Source organism: Pteropus vampyrus, unplaced genomic scaffold (genome assembly GCF_000151845.1).
Source record: "Pteropus vampyrus isolate Shadow unplaced genomic scaffold, Pvam_2.0 Scaffold11, whole genome shotgun sequence".
Taxonomy (NCBI): Eukaryota; Metazoa; Chordata; class Mammalia; order Chiroptera; family Pteropodidae; genus Pteropus; species Pteropus vampyrus.
The window spans coordinates 14,308,292-14,328,487 of NW_011888792.1; the positions used below are offsets into that span (position 1 = coordinate 14,308,292).

General features: G+C 36.2%; 1 protein-coding gene and 1 long non-coding RNA gene across 4 annotated transcripts in view; one reads left to right on the top strand and one right to left on the bottom strand.

Annotated features, from left to right (window-relative positions):
* The window catches only part of RIOK2 (RIO kinase 2), a 21,020-nt gene extending 9,706 nt beyond the window's left edge, over positions 1–11,314 (bottom strand). For both annotated transcript variants that reach the window (XR_002777293.1, XM_011378417.2), the window contains exons 1-6: positions 11,126–11,314; positions 8,036–8,174; positions 7,155–7,271; positions 5,023–5,198; positions 3,145–3,233; positions 1,040–1,231 (exon numbers count right to left, since the gene is read on the bottom strand). Coding sequence is in view for 1 of the 2 variants with exons in the window: in XM_011378417.2 (XP_011376719.1) it covers positions 1,040–1,231; positions 3,145–3,233; positions 5,023–5,198; positions 7,155–7,271; positions 8,036–8,174; positions 11,126–11,191 (779 nt within the window). In the remaining variant the exon portion in view is untranslated. The remainder of the gene's footprint in view (positions 1–1,039; positions 1,232–3,144; positions 3,234–5,022; positions 5,199–7,154; positions 7,272–8,035; positions 8,175–11,125) is intronic.
* A 481-nt stretch (positions 11,315–11,795) lies between these two features.
* Positions 11,796–20,196, top strand: part of LOC105304370 — a 95,799-nt gene continuing 87,398 nt past the window's right edge. For both annotated transcript variants that reach the window (XR_002777298.1, XR_896987.2), the window contains exon 1: positions 11,796–12,051. This is a non-coding gene — a long non-coding RNA (uncharacterized LOC105304370). The remainder of the gene's footprint in view (positions 12,052–20,196) is intronic.

Genomic DNA, 20,196 nt, shown 5'->3' on the forward strand with positions numbered 1-20,196 from the left:
ATTTTAATAAAAAAGATAATGAGGCATCATCCAAAGATACATTAACTACCCAAATGCCAGGCATTAACCTATTACTATTGTTTTGTTGGAAATATTCTTTATTTTTAAATAACATTTCTTTCCCTAGCATAAGTATAGACATTTTCCAATAAAAATCAGGAAGAGCTTCATTGAACACAAACTGGTTTGAGCTCAAACTTTGCTCATATTATATTATGTAAGTAGTAACAGTTATCTTTCTGAAAGAGAGAAAACTTCTCAGTATAACTTGGAACAGGTGGAGAAAAAACACCCTAAATTTGATTATGCTCAACTGCATCATGGACTACAAAGGAAAATATCCTGTCATATTTCACAGCTTGCCTGGTTTAAGTGGCTAAGTAATTCTGCTCTTTGCCAGGGATGAGGTTTTATGTGTATTATTTTCTAAAAATTAAATAAAAGCTAAAATGACATGAGAGATAATTACTGGTGGCAATTGAGTCCAGTACAAATCCACTTTTACTGAGGGCATCAAGATTATCAAATTACGCTTGGTGAAGCCCTCGTGGAGGCAACCATGGAAAAGCAAGAAAAGGGGAAAGGCAAAGAGGATGGGGATCTAGGGTTCCTCTTTCCATGTCCCTACTTTTTCTGAGCAGGCTTTTGTTTGTTTTAAAAATTGGGCTTCCGCCTGAAACTTTTTTTGAATAAAAGGTTCCATTGCTAAGAAAATTTGACTTTTGAAAGTCTGTCAGATGATAAGAGTTATTAAAATTGTTTTGATGGTTTATAAAAGCACACAGTTTCTTCAGATTTCCCATACAGAGCATAAGCTTAATAAATGTTTTAAAAATGGAATCAAAAAGATTTTCTTAGGGAGAAAATGCTAGTAGTTTGATACCATTTAATAAAAAACTGAAATTATAGATCATTAATGCAAGACTCTTCAAACCAGTTATTGACCCAAATGACTATATTACAAAGTTGAAAATCATGAATAAAAAATGAATGCATCACACATAAACACACCCACATTCACAATCAGTTTAGCATATACCATTCAGCGTTGGGATGAGAAGTTGAAACCATCTGTGGAAAATCAATCATGGTGATGTGGTCATCTTTATCCAAAATGAGATTGAATTCATTGAAATCTCCATGTATCAGTCCATGATTCCCAAGTTTGACAATTAGTTCCATAGCTTCATCATATACTGATGCAGGATCTTCAACATGGTGTATCTGACATCTGAAAGTATTTTAAGTATAAAAATAGGTTATTTGTACTCATTTATCATTGTATATATACATATATATTTTTTTTCCATTCCTTGTCTCCCTAGCAGTTTCCTCTTCATTTCCATCAGCATATACATAACAGCGCCCATCTTGTATTAAAAAAAAAAAAAAATCCACATCCTGCCTTGATTCTGTATACTTTTTGCACTGCCACATCCTTTCTTTGATCTTTACAGCAACATTCCTCTACATGTGCTTTCTCCAATTTTTTCCCTCCCACACTAATGAATCCATTTCGAACATGCTTTCTTCATCCGCCTTGTTCTAATAAAATAGCTCTTGTCAAGATTACCAATGACTTTCATGTTGCTAAGTCCAATGGTCAATTTTCAGTCTTCATCATATTTGGTCTGTCAGTTAACCTCTTCCTCCTCATTGAATCGCTTCCTTCATTTGACTCTTGTATATCAACTCTTTAGGCTACCCCTTTCTACACTAATCATTCCTTCTTAAGTCTCTTTTGCTAGTTTTCTATCTTCTCCCTGACCTTTAAATTTTGGAATTCCTCAAAGGTTAATCCTAGGGCCTCTTATTTAAAATCATTCTTGGTGATCTCCTTCAGGCTCATGGCTTTAAACACCACATATATACTGACTTTAACCTAGAGTTCTCCGAACTTCTAGGCATCTCAAATTTACCATGTCCCAAATTGACCCTCTGATTTTGCCTCACTCTCTAACTTCAAAATGCCCTTCGGTCTTTCCCATTTCTGTAAATGTCAACTGTATCCCCTCCAATTAATTCATCATTCAGGTCCAAAACCTGGTGTTACCAACTCACACCTTCGTCCATATCAATGTCCAATCCCAAACAAATCATGTTGATTCTTCCTGAAAAACATATCCAGAATCTGACCATTTTTCATTACCCTGACATCTATCCCTCTTATCTCTTGACTGGATATTACAATAATCTCCTAACTTGTCTTCCTAATTCTGTCCTTATCTCTTTTCAGTCTGTTCTTAATACAGCACCCAGAATGATCCTAATAAAACATTAGTCAGATCATGTCTCTTCTCAGTTCAAAATCTTCCAATGGCCTCCTATCTCAATCAAAAGTCCTGTGCTAAATATCACTAAATTGGCAATCACATCACAATATATAAAAGTATCAATTCAACACATTATATACCTTAAATTTACACAATATTCATATGTGAAATATAATTTAAAAAAATTAAAAAGGCCTTGTAATAGCCTACAAAACCTCAATGACCTACCTGGTCCCCTGCTGCTTCTCTGATCTTATCTCTTATAATTTCTCTCTTACTCATTCAGCTCCAGCCACACTGACATCGCTTTTCCCATTCCAGGGATTACGCACTTGCTGTTCCCTCTGCCTGGAATGTTCTCTTCGATATCTGCATGGTTTCCCCTGACATCTTTCAGGATTCTGCTCAAAATCCACCTTGTTGATGAGACTTTTCCTGACCACTGCAGGTAAAACAGCAGCTTTCCACACCCACCTCAGTCTTTCCTGCAGCCCCCTCCTCCCCCGGCCTTATCTTGTTTTATTTTTATCCACAGCATTTACTACCATCTGATATATAAATCTTTATTTAGCTATTTACTGCATGTTTCCTTCTATCAGAATGTAAGTTCTGTGAGGGCAAAAACTTTGTTGTTTACTCCTGAGCCTGGCACAGTGCTTGGCACGTACTAGACTGTTAATATTTGTTGAATGAATCACAGAGATATAAAATACATACTGTTAGAATGAAACTGAATTTTCAATTTGTCTTTGAGTCTACTGCTACGTGTTAATTTCTAACCTGCCAGAAGCAATATTCTGTTTAATTAAAAAAATTTTTTTTTAACTGAACCTTAATTTACCAGGATCCATGGCTCAAGAATAATACTTACAGAGGATAGCCATTTATGAGTTCCATGACCACTGCATGGCGATTATAATCAATCGGCTTTGGAACTGGAAATTTCCTCTCATACAATGCCTAAAACATAGCAAAAAAGGTATAAACTAATGAAGAGGTCAATAATTTTTAGGAAACAGTAAAAGTAAATATATTTGTCCACGACCAAAAGAAAAACATACAAGACTTTACAAAATTACAGTTAACACATGATTATTTATATATGGCTGATTTATAGTATAAAATGAGCTGTACATAAAAATAAAATTTTAAACCAGTTTACTTAATTCACTTTTTCATCAAACATTCATTTATTGAACATTTACTAAATATTATACCCTGTGTTAGGGTTACAAAAATGAGTGTGAAAGTTTTTGCCTTTAGGATATATCCTCTTCTCTTTTGTAAGTTTCTGCCATTTATTGGAGTGTGCTTAGAAAGAATAAAATGAAAATAGTGATTTTTGAAGCACTCTATCTTCTGGTATGTTAGAAAATGAAATATTACAAAAGATTAGGCATTTTAGTTTATAGAGCACTGACCTTTTCATCAAACCACAATATAGGATATAAATCTATTATGTGACCAACATACTTAATGTAGGTTACTTCAGATCATCCATATATCCATCTTTTCTGCTATGCTTAACTTTTTCTATCCTATTGCTTACAAAGTGTGTTATTACTTCCTTCAAAATATGTTAATTTATGTCTTCTGCCACTTGGAATACTACCATTTCTAAGTAGGCCTTTGTCATTTATACCTGATTACTCCAACAATGGTTCTAGCTCTTGCCACCATAACCTTTATTCTGTGTACCAACGGTAAACTAAGATGCTTATGTCAGTGTTGTTTTAAAATTTACAATGGCTATAAATATTGATTTCAATCTAAACAAATTCAAAACTCTCTAATCCACTTGATCTGTCTTAATTTTCCTAATATTCTTTCCAGTAAGTACTCTGGAGTACAGCCAGGACAGTCACCTCAGTGACTATTACCTAGACACAAAAGACTCACACCCACATTCATTTTTGCCCAAAGTAGCTCCTCTGCAAAGTACACAGTTTTACTGCCAAATCATATGTATGCTTCATAACTTTACCCAACTCTTTCTCACTTCATGAAAGCTTTCATTAACTATTCTTCTACTCTATAGAAGTTTCTCTAAACTTAACATATATAATTTGATTTTTAAACTGTTCTTTGCTTTGTGTTCATGTTATCCTCCCAACTTTAAGGCACAGACCCACTGGTTATTTCTTTGGTATCTGCTCCTATGCCCAATCCTACGCCAGTACTTCATACAGTGGTTAGGCACACAGCTGATACTCAATATATACTTATTAACAGGGCTGATTTTAAAAGGCTGTCTACTTCCTACCTTCTTTGGACAAGAAACTAAAGATTTTCGCTATTTCTAATATACATATAAATTTGCAAATTGACATATCTTCTATTATGTGAAATAAAAATACTAATTAACCTAGTTAAGACACCGAGGTTTCTACAAATGGAAATTATCTGATGTTTTTAATTATGTACATATGTACAATTTAGATACATATTACACATTAACACATACATATTTGTGAGGCAATTACATTACTATTTTAGGCTACTTTATCTTGTTAATACTGTAGATTTTATGTTGCCTTTATATGTTTATAACAATCGAAATATCTTTACAAAGAAAGAAATCACCAGAAAAACAAATAATGGAAAATGAATTAACAGAGTTAAAAAGTAGACTGTAAGGATTGGGATTGAAGGTAGAGAGATGAGGAGACAACAGACTGATGCTTGTCACTATAACCTTTAAGTCACATGTATTAATTGGTTAAAAATGAAAAATTATTTTAAAAAATACCTTCATATAGGCAAATTCTTTCATGGCAGAGAGACGAGATAAATAAAGCCAAGACATGTTATGCCTGTGTTTATGGTAATCACGCTTGTTTTTCAGATTTCGAAAGGAGGTTCTTCCCAGTCTGTGAAGCTTTAATGCAAATTGCTGCCCTTCTCCATTTGCAACAATATAAATATCTAGAGCCAAGATTTTAAAAAGATCATTATATTTTTATGCCAATAAGATGAAACAATTCTAACTTTGTCTGATTTTATTTGTATCAAATTTTATTTTTCCTAATAATCAGGACTACTTACGATTCAGCAAAATTCTTTAATTACAACCCAAAACAAGATGACGTATTAATATCTACTACAAAAACGAAAAAACAAAAAACAGGGATGTAATGTGTCAAAGGTTACTGCTTCCAGAGGTACTCAATGCTTCATTCAATAGAGTGGAAAAACATCTAATTATTTCTCAGTGCCCTATATGTATGAGAAGTGATATGATACTTATCTTCTTTTTCAACAATATGAAGTTCAATTCTTTAATTGCTTTAATAAATAATAATAATTTCAGTTGTTAGAATATAATCCGATAATCATAATGGAGATCTTCCCATAAGCATTCCAACTATTAAACAAGCTGCTATTTATAATACTGACATTTAGAACACATCCTATTCATAAGAAACTTTATTATATTTCTATCAAGAAACAGCCTGTTTCTTACATTGGCGGGATGATAAATCGGTGCAAACTTTTTGGAAGGAAATTTGGTAATATCAAAATTTTAAGTGAACATAATTTTTGCCCTAATAATTCAATTTTTAAGAATGTATTTACAAATTCGTTTACACATTTGCACAGAGACACCTGTGTAAGAGTGTTCGCCACATTACTTACAAAAAAAAAAGACTAAAAGTAACTTAAATGTCCGTAACAACTGGGACCGGTCAATTAAGGAGCATTCATACAATGTAATACTCAGCAACTGTGAGAAAGACAGTGCTGATATGAAATGATATGAGAGATGTATCAGGTGGGAAAAGATCAAGGTGCAGAATAGTAAGTACTGTTGGCTTTCATCTGTGATTAAAATGATATGCTAATGTATATATGTATCCTCAGTACATTATATATTTACATTTACATGGTATACTTCTAGAAGAACATGTAAGACATCGAATAACAGTGATAGCTTTGGGAAGTAATAACAGGAGGTAAGAGACCTGGATTAGGGGTAAGATTCTCTTTCTATTGTACTCCCTTTTGTACTATTTATTGTTTTGTATGTAATAAAGTTCTTAAAAAGAAAAAGAAGCCATTATTTTTTTAATTGCTAAAAACTGGATGTAAAATAATTAAGAGGAAGTATATCTCAAAAAGTGTTTCATTATCTCATTTTACACATTTCATACACACTGCTATATTTAGCACTCTTCTATTACTTATTAAATATACACCATAATCTGGATATTAAAACAAAAGACATACAAACCATCTGAAATATGTAGCAGCTTCCTTTGGAGTAGGCTTCCTAATAATTCTTTTAATTCCAAATTTAATTTTGCTTCCTCAATTTAGATAAATAATATAACTACACAGGATAAATTTACAAGATAAAAAGAAGTGTATAAGAGGGCATAAAGTATAAAGAAAATAGTTTTCTATTCTTCATTTCTGTCTTCCACATGAAAAATAAATACACAGATATTTGGTGCTGTTTTAGAATGCTTTTTTCTGTGTTCTACACATATCTAATTTGACCTTGTTGATCATAATGCTGTGAAGGAAAAATGTGTTTGTGGATTTTAGATATTCGCTTTCTAGTACTTCCTTGTTACACATTTTAACTATTACAAACATGCAATTTATCAGATATAAAATAAGAGCAAATAAAATATTTGCCAAAGATTCTGGTTATTAGAGGAAAACTAATTCTTGGTATGCTGAATTTTTAGCGATAGACTTATAACAAAACAATAATCTACTACACTAAGGGTAATTTCTTAATCTGTATTGTTTCTCAACAACTTTTAAATTTATTGTTCCGCTGGAAAAAATAAAAAAATAAAAGATGAATGCTTTCTCAAAGGGAATGTAAACTAAAGCAAAGAAAATACATTTAATAGTACTGTTAGCACTTACCAGATTCTTTGCCAACACCCATCTGGTTTCCAACAGACTCAACTACCTGTCTAGAAGAAAGTGTTTTCAAAGCTAGGTAGTCATAGCCTGCGTTTGTCAACCGATAGCCCTGGACAGCTAGACAAAAGCAAATGAGAAAGACCATATTTTAATTATATTGTACCACCAAATCGCATCAGTTCAAGTCATGAGAAGAATTTAGAAATGGGAAATCTTGGCTGAAAGATTAGCTACCCAGTTTTACAAGTTTAGTATTTCTTCCTATAATTTGTATTTTTTCTCCAGAGCAGTGTTACTCAAAGTGTGACTCAGACTGATGCTAGTCTATAAATGGTTATTACTAGTCTGTGACAAGATACAGAAACTCAAATGAAGTGGTTAAGTTCAAAACTCTTTATATCAATTTGACCAAGTTATTTTGTCTTCAACTCTAATAAGGAATCTGTCTACATTTTATCAGTTTATTTCCTTTTTCTAGTAATTACTTTTATTTTTGAAATTTCTGAAATTATGGATGTGTGATAGGTTGAAAAAAAGAAACTCATTCCTCACCACAAATGGTTTGAGAAGTAGTGCTCTAGAGAGTTTTGTGGCAGATTGTATTTTCCAAAGACAGCAGCATCAACCTCAATTCTGTTTGCTCTTAAGCAACTGGAATTTGCTAATCCCTTATCAGGGATTAGGGATGATTTTTCCACTCTCTTTGATCTGGGTGGGCCCTGTGATTGCTCTGACCAATAGAACATGGCAGAAGTATGCTGTGTCAGTTCTAGGCTTAGTGCTTTCCGGGTCTGGCAACTTCCACTTCATGCCTTTTAAAACACTTGCTCTGGGGGAAGCCAGTTACATGAAAAATCACAAATGGTGCCTCAAATACTTACTTTTGGTACGCTCCCAAGCTATGAGTTTATGTTTCACTAATTCTCTTAAAACTTTATTACAGCCACCATGTTTAAGACTGGCTATAGAAGCAACCAAACTGCAGGGAACTATTTCATGGTTCTTCATTCCCATTTCAACCTGAAATTAAAGGAATCATTATATAATCATAACCAAAACCTTGCTAAGAAATTAAGTACTTCAAACTTCTCTGACCATGCAGTTGCCCAACCAATTCTGAGACATAATTATTACCTTCTTTGGACATATTTTTAATATATAATCACTAATATTCATATTCTATCTCTCTAATAAATTCTATGCACTTCAAGGATAAGAAATGTGAGTGCTTAACATAGTTACTGACATATGGTAAACACTAAAATATTTATTGACATCCAAATACATATCTTTAAATAAACTACAGAAATTCAAGATATTAAGAAAGTATTTAACGAGAAAGTATCATAAGTGGAGAATAAAAAAGCATGTAAAAATACTCTCTACCTATGGAGAATTTATTATCTAATTGTGGAAATAAAATGTACGCATCTAATTCTATTAGAAGGTAAGAAATAATAAGTGCTAAAAAAGAGGTGGCCCAGGGCAGAACAAGAATATTTCTGTCTGAGGGATCAGTTTCAAGGCAGAAGCAGCACTTGAAATTGACTTTTGAGAAATGCAAGTTTATAGAAAAAGCAGACAAAGGAATATCAGGAACAGACAATAAAAAAGATTTGGACATGGCACATATGCAAAAAAGTACAGAGCACAGGAAGAGCTAGTACAGTGGTAGCTCAGACAGAATGGCATATAAAGTTCATGAAAAAAAGGCTGGAAAAATGCTTTTGAGTAAGATATGGAAAGCCTTAAACGTAGACCAAGGAGTTCTAGATTTTGCATGGAAGAAATCTTTGAAGATGTTTAGGCAAGGGAGATGTATAAATAGAGATGTTTTTAGGACATTAATCCAGTGGGAATATGCAAACTGGTTTAGAGAAGGCAAAAACTGGAGGTGGTATTTTAGAGAACGAAGATGACAGTCTAGGCCAGAGAAAATGAAAGCCGGAACAGGGAAGAGGTAGTGGCAATGGAAGGAAGAAATTAAAGATCATTAGAAAGTAGTATGGGATTGGCATTAGAAGTGGGCAGGTAAAACAAAATAAAGAGTCAAAGCTGAAGTGAAGAGGAAGGGCAAGTTTTAAAACAATAATAGTAATAATAATTATTTAATGGAGTTTGGGAAAGGAGGTAGACAAAGTTAATGAATTTGATTTGGGCACACTGAGTTTGAGGTGCTGGAAGGTCTTTCAAATGATGTTGTTTAAGGAAAATTGGAAAGGCAGATCTATATTTAGGAATGAAATCAAAGAGAGGAAAAATTGTCAATTATATAATAGAAGAGATGAAGACAAGCTGTGAAGTGGATGTGCTTGTCAAGCAAGAGACAATGAAAGAAAAAGGAGGGTTGAGGGACAGAATTTGGGGGGAAGTTCACAATGAAAAGTTAAGGCAGCCAGTCAGAATGATTATCGATATATGAGGTGCCAGAGAAGTAAAAGGAAGAAAGGATAAAGGAAAGGTGGCCACTAATACCAAGGCTGGTGAGACTCAACTGAGACTAAAATGTTATATTTAATGAGTAGGTTATTCCTTAGTGAGCTTCACAAAATAAATATTGCAGGGATAAAGTTTTAAAAGATAAATTTGGCATCGTTTTGATGCTCCAACAAAAACCTCACACTTTAATCTTAACTCATCTTCCATGCTTTGTTCTGTCTCTACCAGCTTTCTCTTGACTGCCTTATTTCTGTCAAAGGCATTAAAGAATGAGTGAATATGTTGAGGAATCAGAGAAAGAAGGTATCTTTCAGAAGTGACGGTAGGTATTTAAAGTCCAGGTGAATGGAAGAATCTATGGAAGGAGAAAGAATAGTGCTTTCCAAATTTCATACTAGATTTGCATTTGATAGTTTAATCCTTATGATCAAAAGAAAATAGCTCCTAAATAAATTCAGTGTTTTATTCTGCAAACGCCCAAGCTATGTGTTCCTTTTTGTGCTGTAAGACTAAGATCACAAAATCACTTTTTGTCACTTCTCTGATTGAAAAACATTCAGTGGTTCCCCTATCATTAGAATATATTCCAAATTCTTTACTAGGCCTGCAAGGCTCTATAGCACAAGCTCTGGCTCTCACCTTTTCCAGTTACATCTCCAATCATTCAGCCTCTTGCTCATTATGCTCCAGCCACACTGATCTTTCCATTCTTCAAAAATTGTTCCTGCTGCAAAGCCTTTGTACTTACTACTGCTGTTTCCTTTGCTTCCAACTCTTTCCAAGGACTTAACTGGGCCAGCTCCTTCTCATTCAGCTATTATCCCCTCTTTCTTTTACTTAGCAAATATTTATTCAGTACCTACCGAGTGCCAGAAACTTTTTTAAAAAGGCCTTGAAACTTTGGTTACAAGAGAAAACAGACAAGATTCTTGCACTCAGGGAGTCTTCTGGCTACACAATTTAAAGATAGCACTCATGCCCCCGCCCACTCTATATACGGTTTCTATTCCGTTAACCTCCTTAATGTCTTTATAGTACTCATTATCTGATGTTACCCTTATTTATTGATTCGTTTATTTGATGATCTGTTTTCCTTGTCTGTCTGTATCCCGATGAAGTCCCTAAAATTGTTACTAAAAACCCGACAACTATGTGTTGATTGAAAGAAACTAAAGGAATGCTTTGTGACTAATCGGTGACTGGGGAACGCAATGCTATAATTAATCCTCCTCATGAGCCTTAAACCCTTCTCAGGTGGTCGGTAGCCCAGGGTCAGACCAGCTTCCCCGGCCACAGAGATGCGAGTGGCTCTTGAGAAGGGAAGAAAGGAAGAAAATTAAAAGAGGGGACTTTGCTGTACTGGGAGAAAATAAAAGCTTCCGAACAAAGTCTTAAAACTCCGACTCTATGGTCTTTGCCCCATTCCCAACCTCAGCCGCGTTCCAATGCCCAGAGAGCGTCCAGCTCCCAGTAAACTTCCAGGAAGAAGACGCGCAGTGGTAAAGAACAGGGAGAAACGGCGAACTTCTTACCGCTGTCAGGACTCTGAAGTCATCCCGACTCATGTAACGCAACTTGGCCACATTCACCTTCCCCATGACCGGCCAAGACCGAGATCAGAAAGAAGCCTCTTCCTCCACAGCAACCGAAGTGCGCAAGGAATGTCAGTACTCCAACCTGTCACGTGTCTCACGGTCTCGGGGTGGCTCGCGCATGCGCTGTACCTTACTTCAGGTCCTTGTTAATAAATAGAAGTACCATGTTCAATGGTACGGAAAAGCAAACATCTTCATATGACGCACATAGTACAGAAAAGGCAAATTTTAAAAAAAAATTTTTTTTTTTCACGTAACTGAGCAGACTGTAAGCGTTCGCTATAAGATGCCATTTTATTTTTCGTATCTGTCAGGACCGACTTCCTAAAGAACGCAAACTGCCTCTGAAAGCAGAGTGGTAATTTTCATCAAGTTTTATCCCTAAACAGTAACTACTACTTTAGGTAAGGTGAATTCCAACAGGAGAGAGGGAAATGAACCTGAGTGCAGCTGATAAAGGCCGTTAAAGATAAAACCAAGAGTGATGACACAAGCAGTCCCTCTTCTAATTGCGCCTGCTCACGAGAGAGAAAGGCGTGGTTAGTGAGACCTCTCTTACGCCTGCTCAGTACTTGGTTCTAAGCTAGTTCTCGAGACTCCGGAGTGAGCCTGCGCCTGGCGGAGGTGGGGGTGTAGTGGGACGTGCAGGGGCGGAGCTGTTGTCGTTGCTTCTCCCGCGCATTTCCAGAATTTTCTACGGCATTTTGATGGTTGTCGGCGGAACTACCCGCTGGTTTTCCAGGGCCTACGCGGTTTTAAGGGATTTAGAAGGGCAACCCACGCTAGCCTTGGAACTCCTCTCTACCGCAGCAAAAATGGTCACCGGAGTGGTACTGTAGACAACTTGCACCCCCCCAAAGAGGGTGCGTACTCTAATAATACCTTTCTACAACAGCAACCAGGGTAACAAAACTTATAATGTTTACGTTTATATCTTGTTTCATGAATTATATTTTAAACCTTTAAAGGGAAATGATTTTGGTACTCCCCAGTGTTAGGCGTGGGTGATAACATATGGTCACGTAGGATTGTGGTCCGCTTTTTAGCCAATGGTGTTTAGCCTCTTTCTGGGTTCCAGTCTCAAAACTTCCCCTGTAAACTTTGGATTTCAGTATTTACGGACTTCCATTTTGCCCCACTTTCCCCCAGGGCTGGTTCCGCTGACCCATGTGCTGGTTTTCCTTATCTCCAAGGCCCTCTGAGTATGTTGCTTGGTCCAAACACAGGTAGCTGTTTCGTGAAACAAGCATGAGTTAGAAGGCAGGCAGCTGAATCTGCCATTTCTAACCAGATATTATATTTTCATATTCTAACCATAGACTATGGAAAGCAGAACAAGTCTCTATCCCCTCTACACTACTTTTGGTTTCTTTTTTTTACCTGAATGCAGTAAATCTTTGTCCAACTAAATGAAAACCTCCACTAAAATGGAGTTATTTTTTTTCCTGTACTTCCCATAAGAAGACATGAAAATGAAAAGTTATTAAAGAAAGCAGACATCTGGTTTCCAATACTTTAGCAGGCATTGCTAATCTATTATGGTACAAGCTCTACTTCTAATTCTGCTCCAGACAACCTCCATTTATTGATTGGATTTGTCCTGGTTCTGGAGTATTCCTGGGGGTTAATCACACTGAGCCTAAATCTGTTTTATTTTTAATATTAATTTTTTAACGAAATTATCTTAAATCATACTGTTCCTGAACTCAAGGGGTTTAGCTCTGTTTAAGAACAAAACATAGTTGTCGTTATGTAGTTTCATTTACTTGGCTGCAAGTAAAGGAGATAGGAATTCACATATGAAGCGTCTTCTGAAGGGAGGCTTAGCCACTTAGTCCCTAAAATTGTGTACTAAAAACCCGACAACTATATACACTGGTTAATTATATGTTGATTTGTTCTTTATAGTTGCCTACTTATCTGGTTGGGTTCCTGTAGAGCTCATCCTCTTTACAGCTGTGTCTGCAAAATACTGTGCTACATTTTAACATTTAGCAAGAATAGCATTTAATAAGAACTGCCCAGACTTTGAGGCCCTTGTGGTCTCTAACAAGACCTTTGAAGAGTTAAAAAGTGATTCAAGTACTGTGCAATGTTTTGTTCTACTCTATGCCATGCTTAGTAATGACAAAACTGAAAAAACGCACAATGTTCTTTATTTTCTCATTTACCATTGATCAAACAAATATATCCGAATTTTTGCTCAGTCTTGGGGAAACTCATTTCCAATCAGTAAACCTTTAGTGGAAGGAGATGAATAATAAGTCAGAGAATAGTATGACAATATCACATTATTATTTCCTCCCAGACCCACACTGCCATCTCCATCTCCCCCCACACTCTTACTCTAACACACACACACACCCTGTTCTCACAAGCTGCAGAGGATCTTGACTGTCTACAGATTAGTTTAGATTTCTTAGATTAAAGTTCAAACTTCTTAGGTTAGCCTGTAAGATCTTCAAATAGCATGTACTGCTCCATAATTGAACCACTTTGATTTTTACTTGTACAACTTTGATTTCCTCTTTCATTGCCTTTTTCCTTCATCTGTAATGCATGCCTTCTCTCCCCCTTTTTCCTTCTTTCCAATCACCATATATTTAAATCTTAGATATTAGTTTTCAAATGCAACGCACCTCATAAAGCTTTTCTTTATTATCCCTATATTAGTTTCTTAGGGCTGCTATAACAAATTAATACAAACTTGGTGGCTTAAAACAATAGAAATTTAACCTTTTTTAGTTCTGGACCATATTCCCTCTGGAGGTTTTAAGGGAGAATCTTTCTTCTTCCAGTTTCTGCTAGAATTCGATGACTGCTGGCATTTCTTGGCTTGTGGTTGCATCACTTTAGTCTCTGCCTCCATAGTCACATTGCTCCTCCATTTCTGTTTGTAATTGCATTTAGGGCCCATCCAGATTCTTAATCATATCTGCAACCCTTTTTTACTTTTTTGCCATAGAGAGTAAATTTCTAGATATTAGAGATTAGAACTCATTGATATCTTTTGGTGGGTTGGGGACGTTACTCACTCTCATAATCTCAAAAGGAAGAAAATTCTCCCTCTAATCTTCTGTAGCCATTTGTCTTTAGTGATTCTGGCCACTTTTTAACCTCCCCTGCTAGCCTGTAAATTAGGTTAATTATGGGAAAATTTGAACAAGAAAAGTGAATAAAAACATTTGGAGTCAAGGAAAATAAAACTAATATATTTATGTCACGATACGCTAGCTGAAACTCAAAAATTGTGATAATCTTTACCGCACATGGACTATAGTGTCATTCATTTGAGTATTAGGGTATCAGTGGTGGGAAAAAGCAGTATAGAATACATGGATGTGTGGAATTTATGGCAAGTTCCAATGAGAGAGAGAATGCAGACTTACAGTGTTCTGGAGCATGTCAGAATATGCAGCAGGGTATTACATACCTTTAAAAACAGCTCCTGGCATTCAGCAGAGCCCTGGGAGAGATGGAGTACCTGACATTGAGGTTCCTAGTGACATTGTAGCCACAACTATCCTTCGTGAACTTTCTTCTGTTGGATCAACCATGTTATAAGGTTGGGCAAGCTCAGCAACAGTTTTCATCATAAGGTGAAAGTGGTTCATTCAAGATTGAGCACAAGCAGGACTAAAGGGCACAAATAAGCTGCGTGAGCAGGTACTCTGGACTACCATGTCATCCACTACTGTTGTACAAATGCTGCGCCCTTAGCTCCTACCTCCCTGGTTGATCTCTTATGGTCATCTAGTGAAGGAAAAAAAGCCCATGTTTGGTTCATTGGTGACCCGTTTTGATATTTTGCTTGAACTATTGCCCCACTTGGGTAGAAAGAGAAGTGATCAGAGGATATTGTCCCCACAGGCAGAGCCTTGGAAAGTATATCTGGTCCTCCACTTTGTGTAGCAAGAGAAATAGCCCAAAGTTAGAATATACATGGGTTCACGGGCAGGGATGAATAGGTTGGCTGGTTGGCTAAAGGCATAGAAGGGGAAAATTTGTTACACTGGGGACAAGGAATCCTGAGATAGGAGCATGAGAATTGATATATGGGAGTGGACAAGAAGTATGAGGACCTTTGGATTACATACTTATGTCTAACACAGAAAAGACACTTAAGCAACCAGGTAGACTAAAACTTGGTTTAGTTGACTACAGCCAGCTTCTGTCATTGCAACCTGCCACCCCATTGAGGGCACAATTGGTACACAAGTGAATTAGTGAAGGTAGCAGGGATGGAGGAGGCTATGCCTGGGCCTGACAACATGGAGGCTCCAGATTGCTGAGGCTAAAACAGCTACTGCTGCTCCTGAATGCTCATTGTGTCTTTAGCAGACACCAGCACTGAGTTCCCACCCCTTGAAGAGTCTAATTAGTCATTTAGTGTTAAATCGACACTTTGGGCCTCTTCGACCATAGGAAAGCCGGAGCAAAGATTCATATTGACAGTATTAGACATATGTTATAGGCATGGGTTTACTTTTCCTGTCTGCAGGGCCTCAGCTTGCACAAATATCAAGAATGTTTGCTTTAACAGTATAGAACTGCACTTTACGTCAAAGAGGATACAGCAGTATGCATATAACTATGGGATCCCTACTCATATCACATACAACACCATTCAGAAACTTGGTATAATAGAATGATGGGAAAGTCGATTGAAGGAACAGCCTGTTGGAGGCACTGCTGAAGTGTCAGCTCAGAGGTAGTACCCTGTGAGTTTGCATTGCCATTCTCTAAGAGATCAATATCTTTCATATGGTCCTCAATAGGTAGGATATATGGGTCCAGGAATCAGTGGGTGGAAATAGTATTGGCTTTGCCTACTGTCATTCTCAGTAATCCACTTGTGGAATTTTCATCTCAGTAATTGTGGGCTGTAAGGGTTTGGAAGTTTTGGTTTTCAATGGGAAATATTTTCACCAAGAGACACAGCCAGAGTTCAATTGAACAATAAGCCGTGGCTGTTATATGCCTCTAGACTACCTGTTTCAAGGAGACATGGCATGAGAGGGCATAGAGACCTTGGATCTAGTATCTAGATCTAGATTGTATCAGACAAGTTATGGAGATTAGCAGGCATGCCACCTGAGTGTGAGATATCTAGAATTGTAGTAAGTTAAGGTAATGATGAGTATCATTTATAGCCTGACTAGCTGCAATAATGGGGGCTATATTTGTTCCCATATACCTTCCTCCTGTAAGTTCCCCCAGAAAGAGAGGCTCACTGGAATCCTGAAGGTGTTGCTTCTGGAACTTAAAGTAGATCTAAGTAGCATAAGGGTTGGACTGTGGTGGATAGAGTGATGTTCCACTCAACTGTTTCCTTTCAGTAATGAAGGAGTACTGCCAGCAGAAAGTGGTCAGCTGTCAGCCTCTGCTTGGATTGTGTAGGCTGAATGGAACTACGTCAACCAAGGTCACACCTCTTTTCCGGGTTTGCTTGAATCCGGTGACCGATTGGCATGGACAGCTAAATTCTCAACCTCTTTACCCCAGCTCAGAATAACTTAAGCATCATCCTACCTTCAGAACTCCCTATAGAGTCAGCTGAGGCCTCTCTTGGTACTGCGTCACAGTACAACCACTTTGCTTAATCCTGTTTCTTTCCTTGCTCTCCTGCAGGGGTTTATCAAAAGAGCACTCCTTATTAATGCTTCTGATACGTACAGAGTCTGCTTCCTGAGGAGCTCAGCCTTCACCAGCGTTTATCTGGGCTCTCAGCTTCATGTTCCTGGGACCTTCCCATAAAAATGGGATAGGCAAGATAAGACCAACTGAAAAGGTGGTTGGTCATTGGCTTAATTTTGCCACTAACTAGTTTTTTGAGCTTAGGTATCCTCTTCTTTCATTCATACAAATTTTTGAATGTTTACTGTACAACACATTTTGGAGACAAAACAGTTCCTTTCTTCAAGGAACTTATAGGTCTAATGGATCTTAGGTTCTTTATGCTATTGAAAGGGTTGGACTTGAATTGTTTTTTTCTCAGTCTTGGTAATTTAAATCCCCATCTCAGGCACTTTAACCTCCATTTCACTTTGGTTCAGAATCACTTTTTTATGTGTATTTCTAGGCACCAAGAATATTTGTTTAAGATTTGTTTTATAAAAATAATATTTTTTATTTTGCTAATAGAAAATTATATACCATGATACTAGATATGCCCTTTCAAACTGTACTCCCCAAGCCCTTTGGTGATTTTGACAGAACCGTTCACCATAGGGGTGGGTGATTAGTCAGGCTGGGTTCAGTCAGGGGGCAGAAACCATATTAGTTATTTAAACAATTTAATATTAATAATTATGAATTTGGTATAAAGCTAACTAGAAAACTGAAAGGGGGAGAGGAGAATACTAAGGTACCACAACCACCACTACTAAGGCTGGAGCAGCAAAATTAAGAGATCGAAATGATTAAAATTTGGAAATTTAGGAAACAGAACTCACAGGCCTGAGACCCGGACCTGTGAGGAGGAGGCACTGCCTCTGGGGCAGGAGGACATGATAAGACTAGTTTGGTAAGTGTTGGAAAAACTGCAAAATAGATTCAACTTTTGTCATAGAATGGCATTGCTGCTGCTGGGATGAAAAAGTATTGGGACAACGCTAACAAAAATGACACACTCAGGAAGCCTGGTGGAAGCAAACAAGAAGCAGACAGAAGGGACAGTTTGATAATTTCTTCTAGAATTCATTTTCGGCACAGTCCACCATGGCAAAGTAGAAATGTGGTTTGCAAGGTCCCATCTCTAGCATCAGAAAATGGAGTGTGGAATCTGAGTTTGGAGCTAAGAGAGAATAGCTGAATAGCTGGTACAATCTCTAAGATATTTTTGAGGTTTAAGATTCTATTTGTCTGCCTGTTAGATCTAGGTAGGAAAATAACTAAGAATCTTTATGGTTTGCCTTTTTTTGAGATGTTTTCTTTAATGTGCCTTGATTCAGAGACTAACTTGTTTCAGATTTTTTCTTCTACTTCATTGCCTTTAATTAATGATCATGCCTATTTAGTCCTGTGCTTTTTTTTTAAATAAGACCTCTATTTTCGTAATTTCATTATTTATTTTGTAAATTAAACTTACTGGGTTGACATTGCTTAATAAAATTATATAGGTTTCAAGTGTATAATTCAATAATACATCATCTATATATTGCATTGTGTGTTTACCACCTAAAGTCAAATCTCTTCCCATCACCATATATTTGACCCTCTTTACCCTTATCTACCTCCCTTTCTCCCTCTTTTCACTCTGATTACCACTAGACTGTTGTCTGTGTCTGAGTTTTTGTCTTGTTCATTTGTTGCTTTCAGTTTTATATCCCACATATGAATGAAATCATATGTTTGTCAACTTTTTGTCTGACTTATTTTGCTTAGCATAATTATCTCAGAATCTATCCATGTTGTTACAAATAGAGGTTCCTCAAAAAATTAAGTATAGAATTACCATATGACACAGCAATCCTCTTCTGGGTATCTACCCAAGAAATTTGAAAACACTTATCTGTAAAGATATATGCACCCTGATGTTCATTGCAGCATTGTTCATGGTGGCCAAAATATGGAAACAACTGAAGTATTGGATTGGATAAAGATGATGTTTTTGTTGTTGTTACATTTGTTGTTTAAAAGAGTTGAAAATAACCCTATTATTCTGGTAGTGATTTTTATTAAATAAGTTATTTTGAGTTACCTAAAATAGTATGAGTAATTGTTTTGGTTGCAAATTAGAACATTAGACATATTATTCCAACTTACTCTTTCAAATGCTGGAATTTTAAATATTTCCACATATTAAATTTTATATAGTTTTATGATTTTTTTCTTTGAATAATGAATCTGGGCCTTATAATATTCTCCAGACTGTGGGGTATTTAATTGGCCCTCTGTTAGAACTACAATTTTTTAGTCTAAGCTACTGCCTGACTTCCAAACTTGGTTAAACATTCTTATTATTTCCCTTTTAACATGGCAATATACTGCTCTTTACCATGAAAAAATTATTTGCTCACAAGGCGTTCTCATGAAAATAGACTTTACATAAAATATGGTATTAAACTTTCAGTAGGAAATGGTCAAATAGAGAATATTAAAAATGAGGTGTTCAAAAGTGGTTTAATTAGCTGAAGAGTACTTTAAAATGTTTATTGACATAAATGAACAAACATGAAAATGTAGTTATTTAGTCAACTGTGTTTATCAGTTGGAACTTTATTATAAAGAATATGAAAAAAATTTAAAAATATATGTGATAGTACAAAAATACATGTTCTCTAAGATCCAAATTGTAAAAATGGGTTCTAGTTAAGCTTGATGAAAGACAGTACTATACCAAACCCCCAAATACAGCAAATTCTTTTCCATAGGTAAATTTATAAATACCTCAACATGCTTGCTGAAAGTCTAACCTGAACAGAGCAGTTCATATACTGGATTCTTTCATCTTAGTTTTGGGAAACCACTGTTCTTGAGACATGTTCAAATGTTTCTAATTTTATTACTACAGTTGTCCCTTTTCAAACAGGTCTCCCAAGAGTAAGATTGTTAGTTTTGTTAGAATTCTCAACTTTTTAAAGCCACCATCTATAGTCAGAGGACATCTGGAAAGTTGGAATTAGCTTTAAAAAGTGCAGAGCATAGTCCCTAATACTCTGAAACTCCAAACTCACTTATTAACCTACGAGGGAGTTCTCATCAAGGAAGTCAGAAGTTGGCTTTAATTGATCTGTGGTTGCCTGAATATTATTAGTTCATGTTGAACTGATTTGTTTTTCTGACCATATCTAATATGTTAAGCCTGTGCAGAGTAAAGCTCACACAGGGTAATTTAGTCAAATATATACCTAGCTGGTAATTTTTAGAACTTTCACTATTTTTATAAATATTAGAGGTAGTGTCTTTTTTACTTAGTGGCCTATTTGCAGTCACTGGACAACTGATTATGTAGATTGTGAATAAACTGAATCCCTTTCTTGGTTTTCTTTTTTATGGATCCTCTC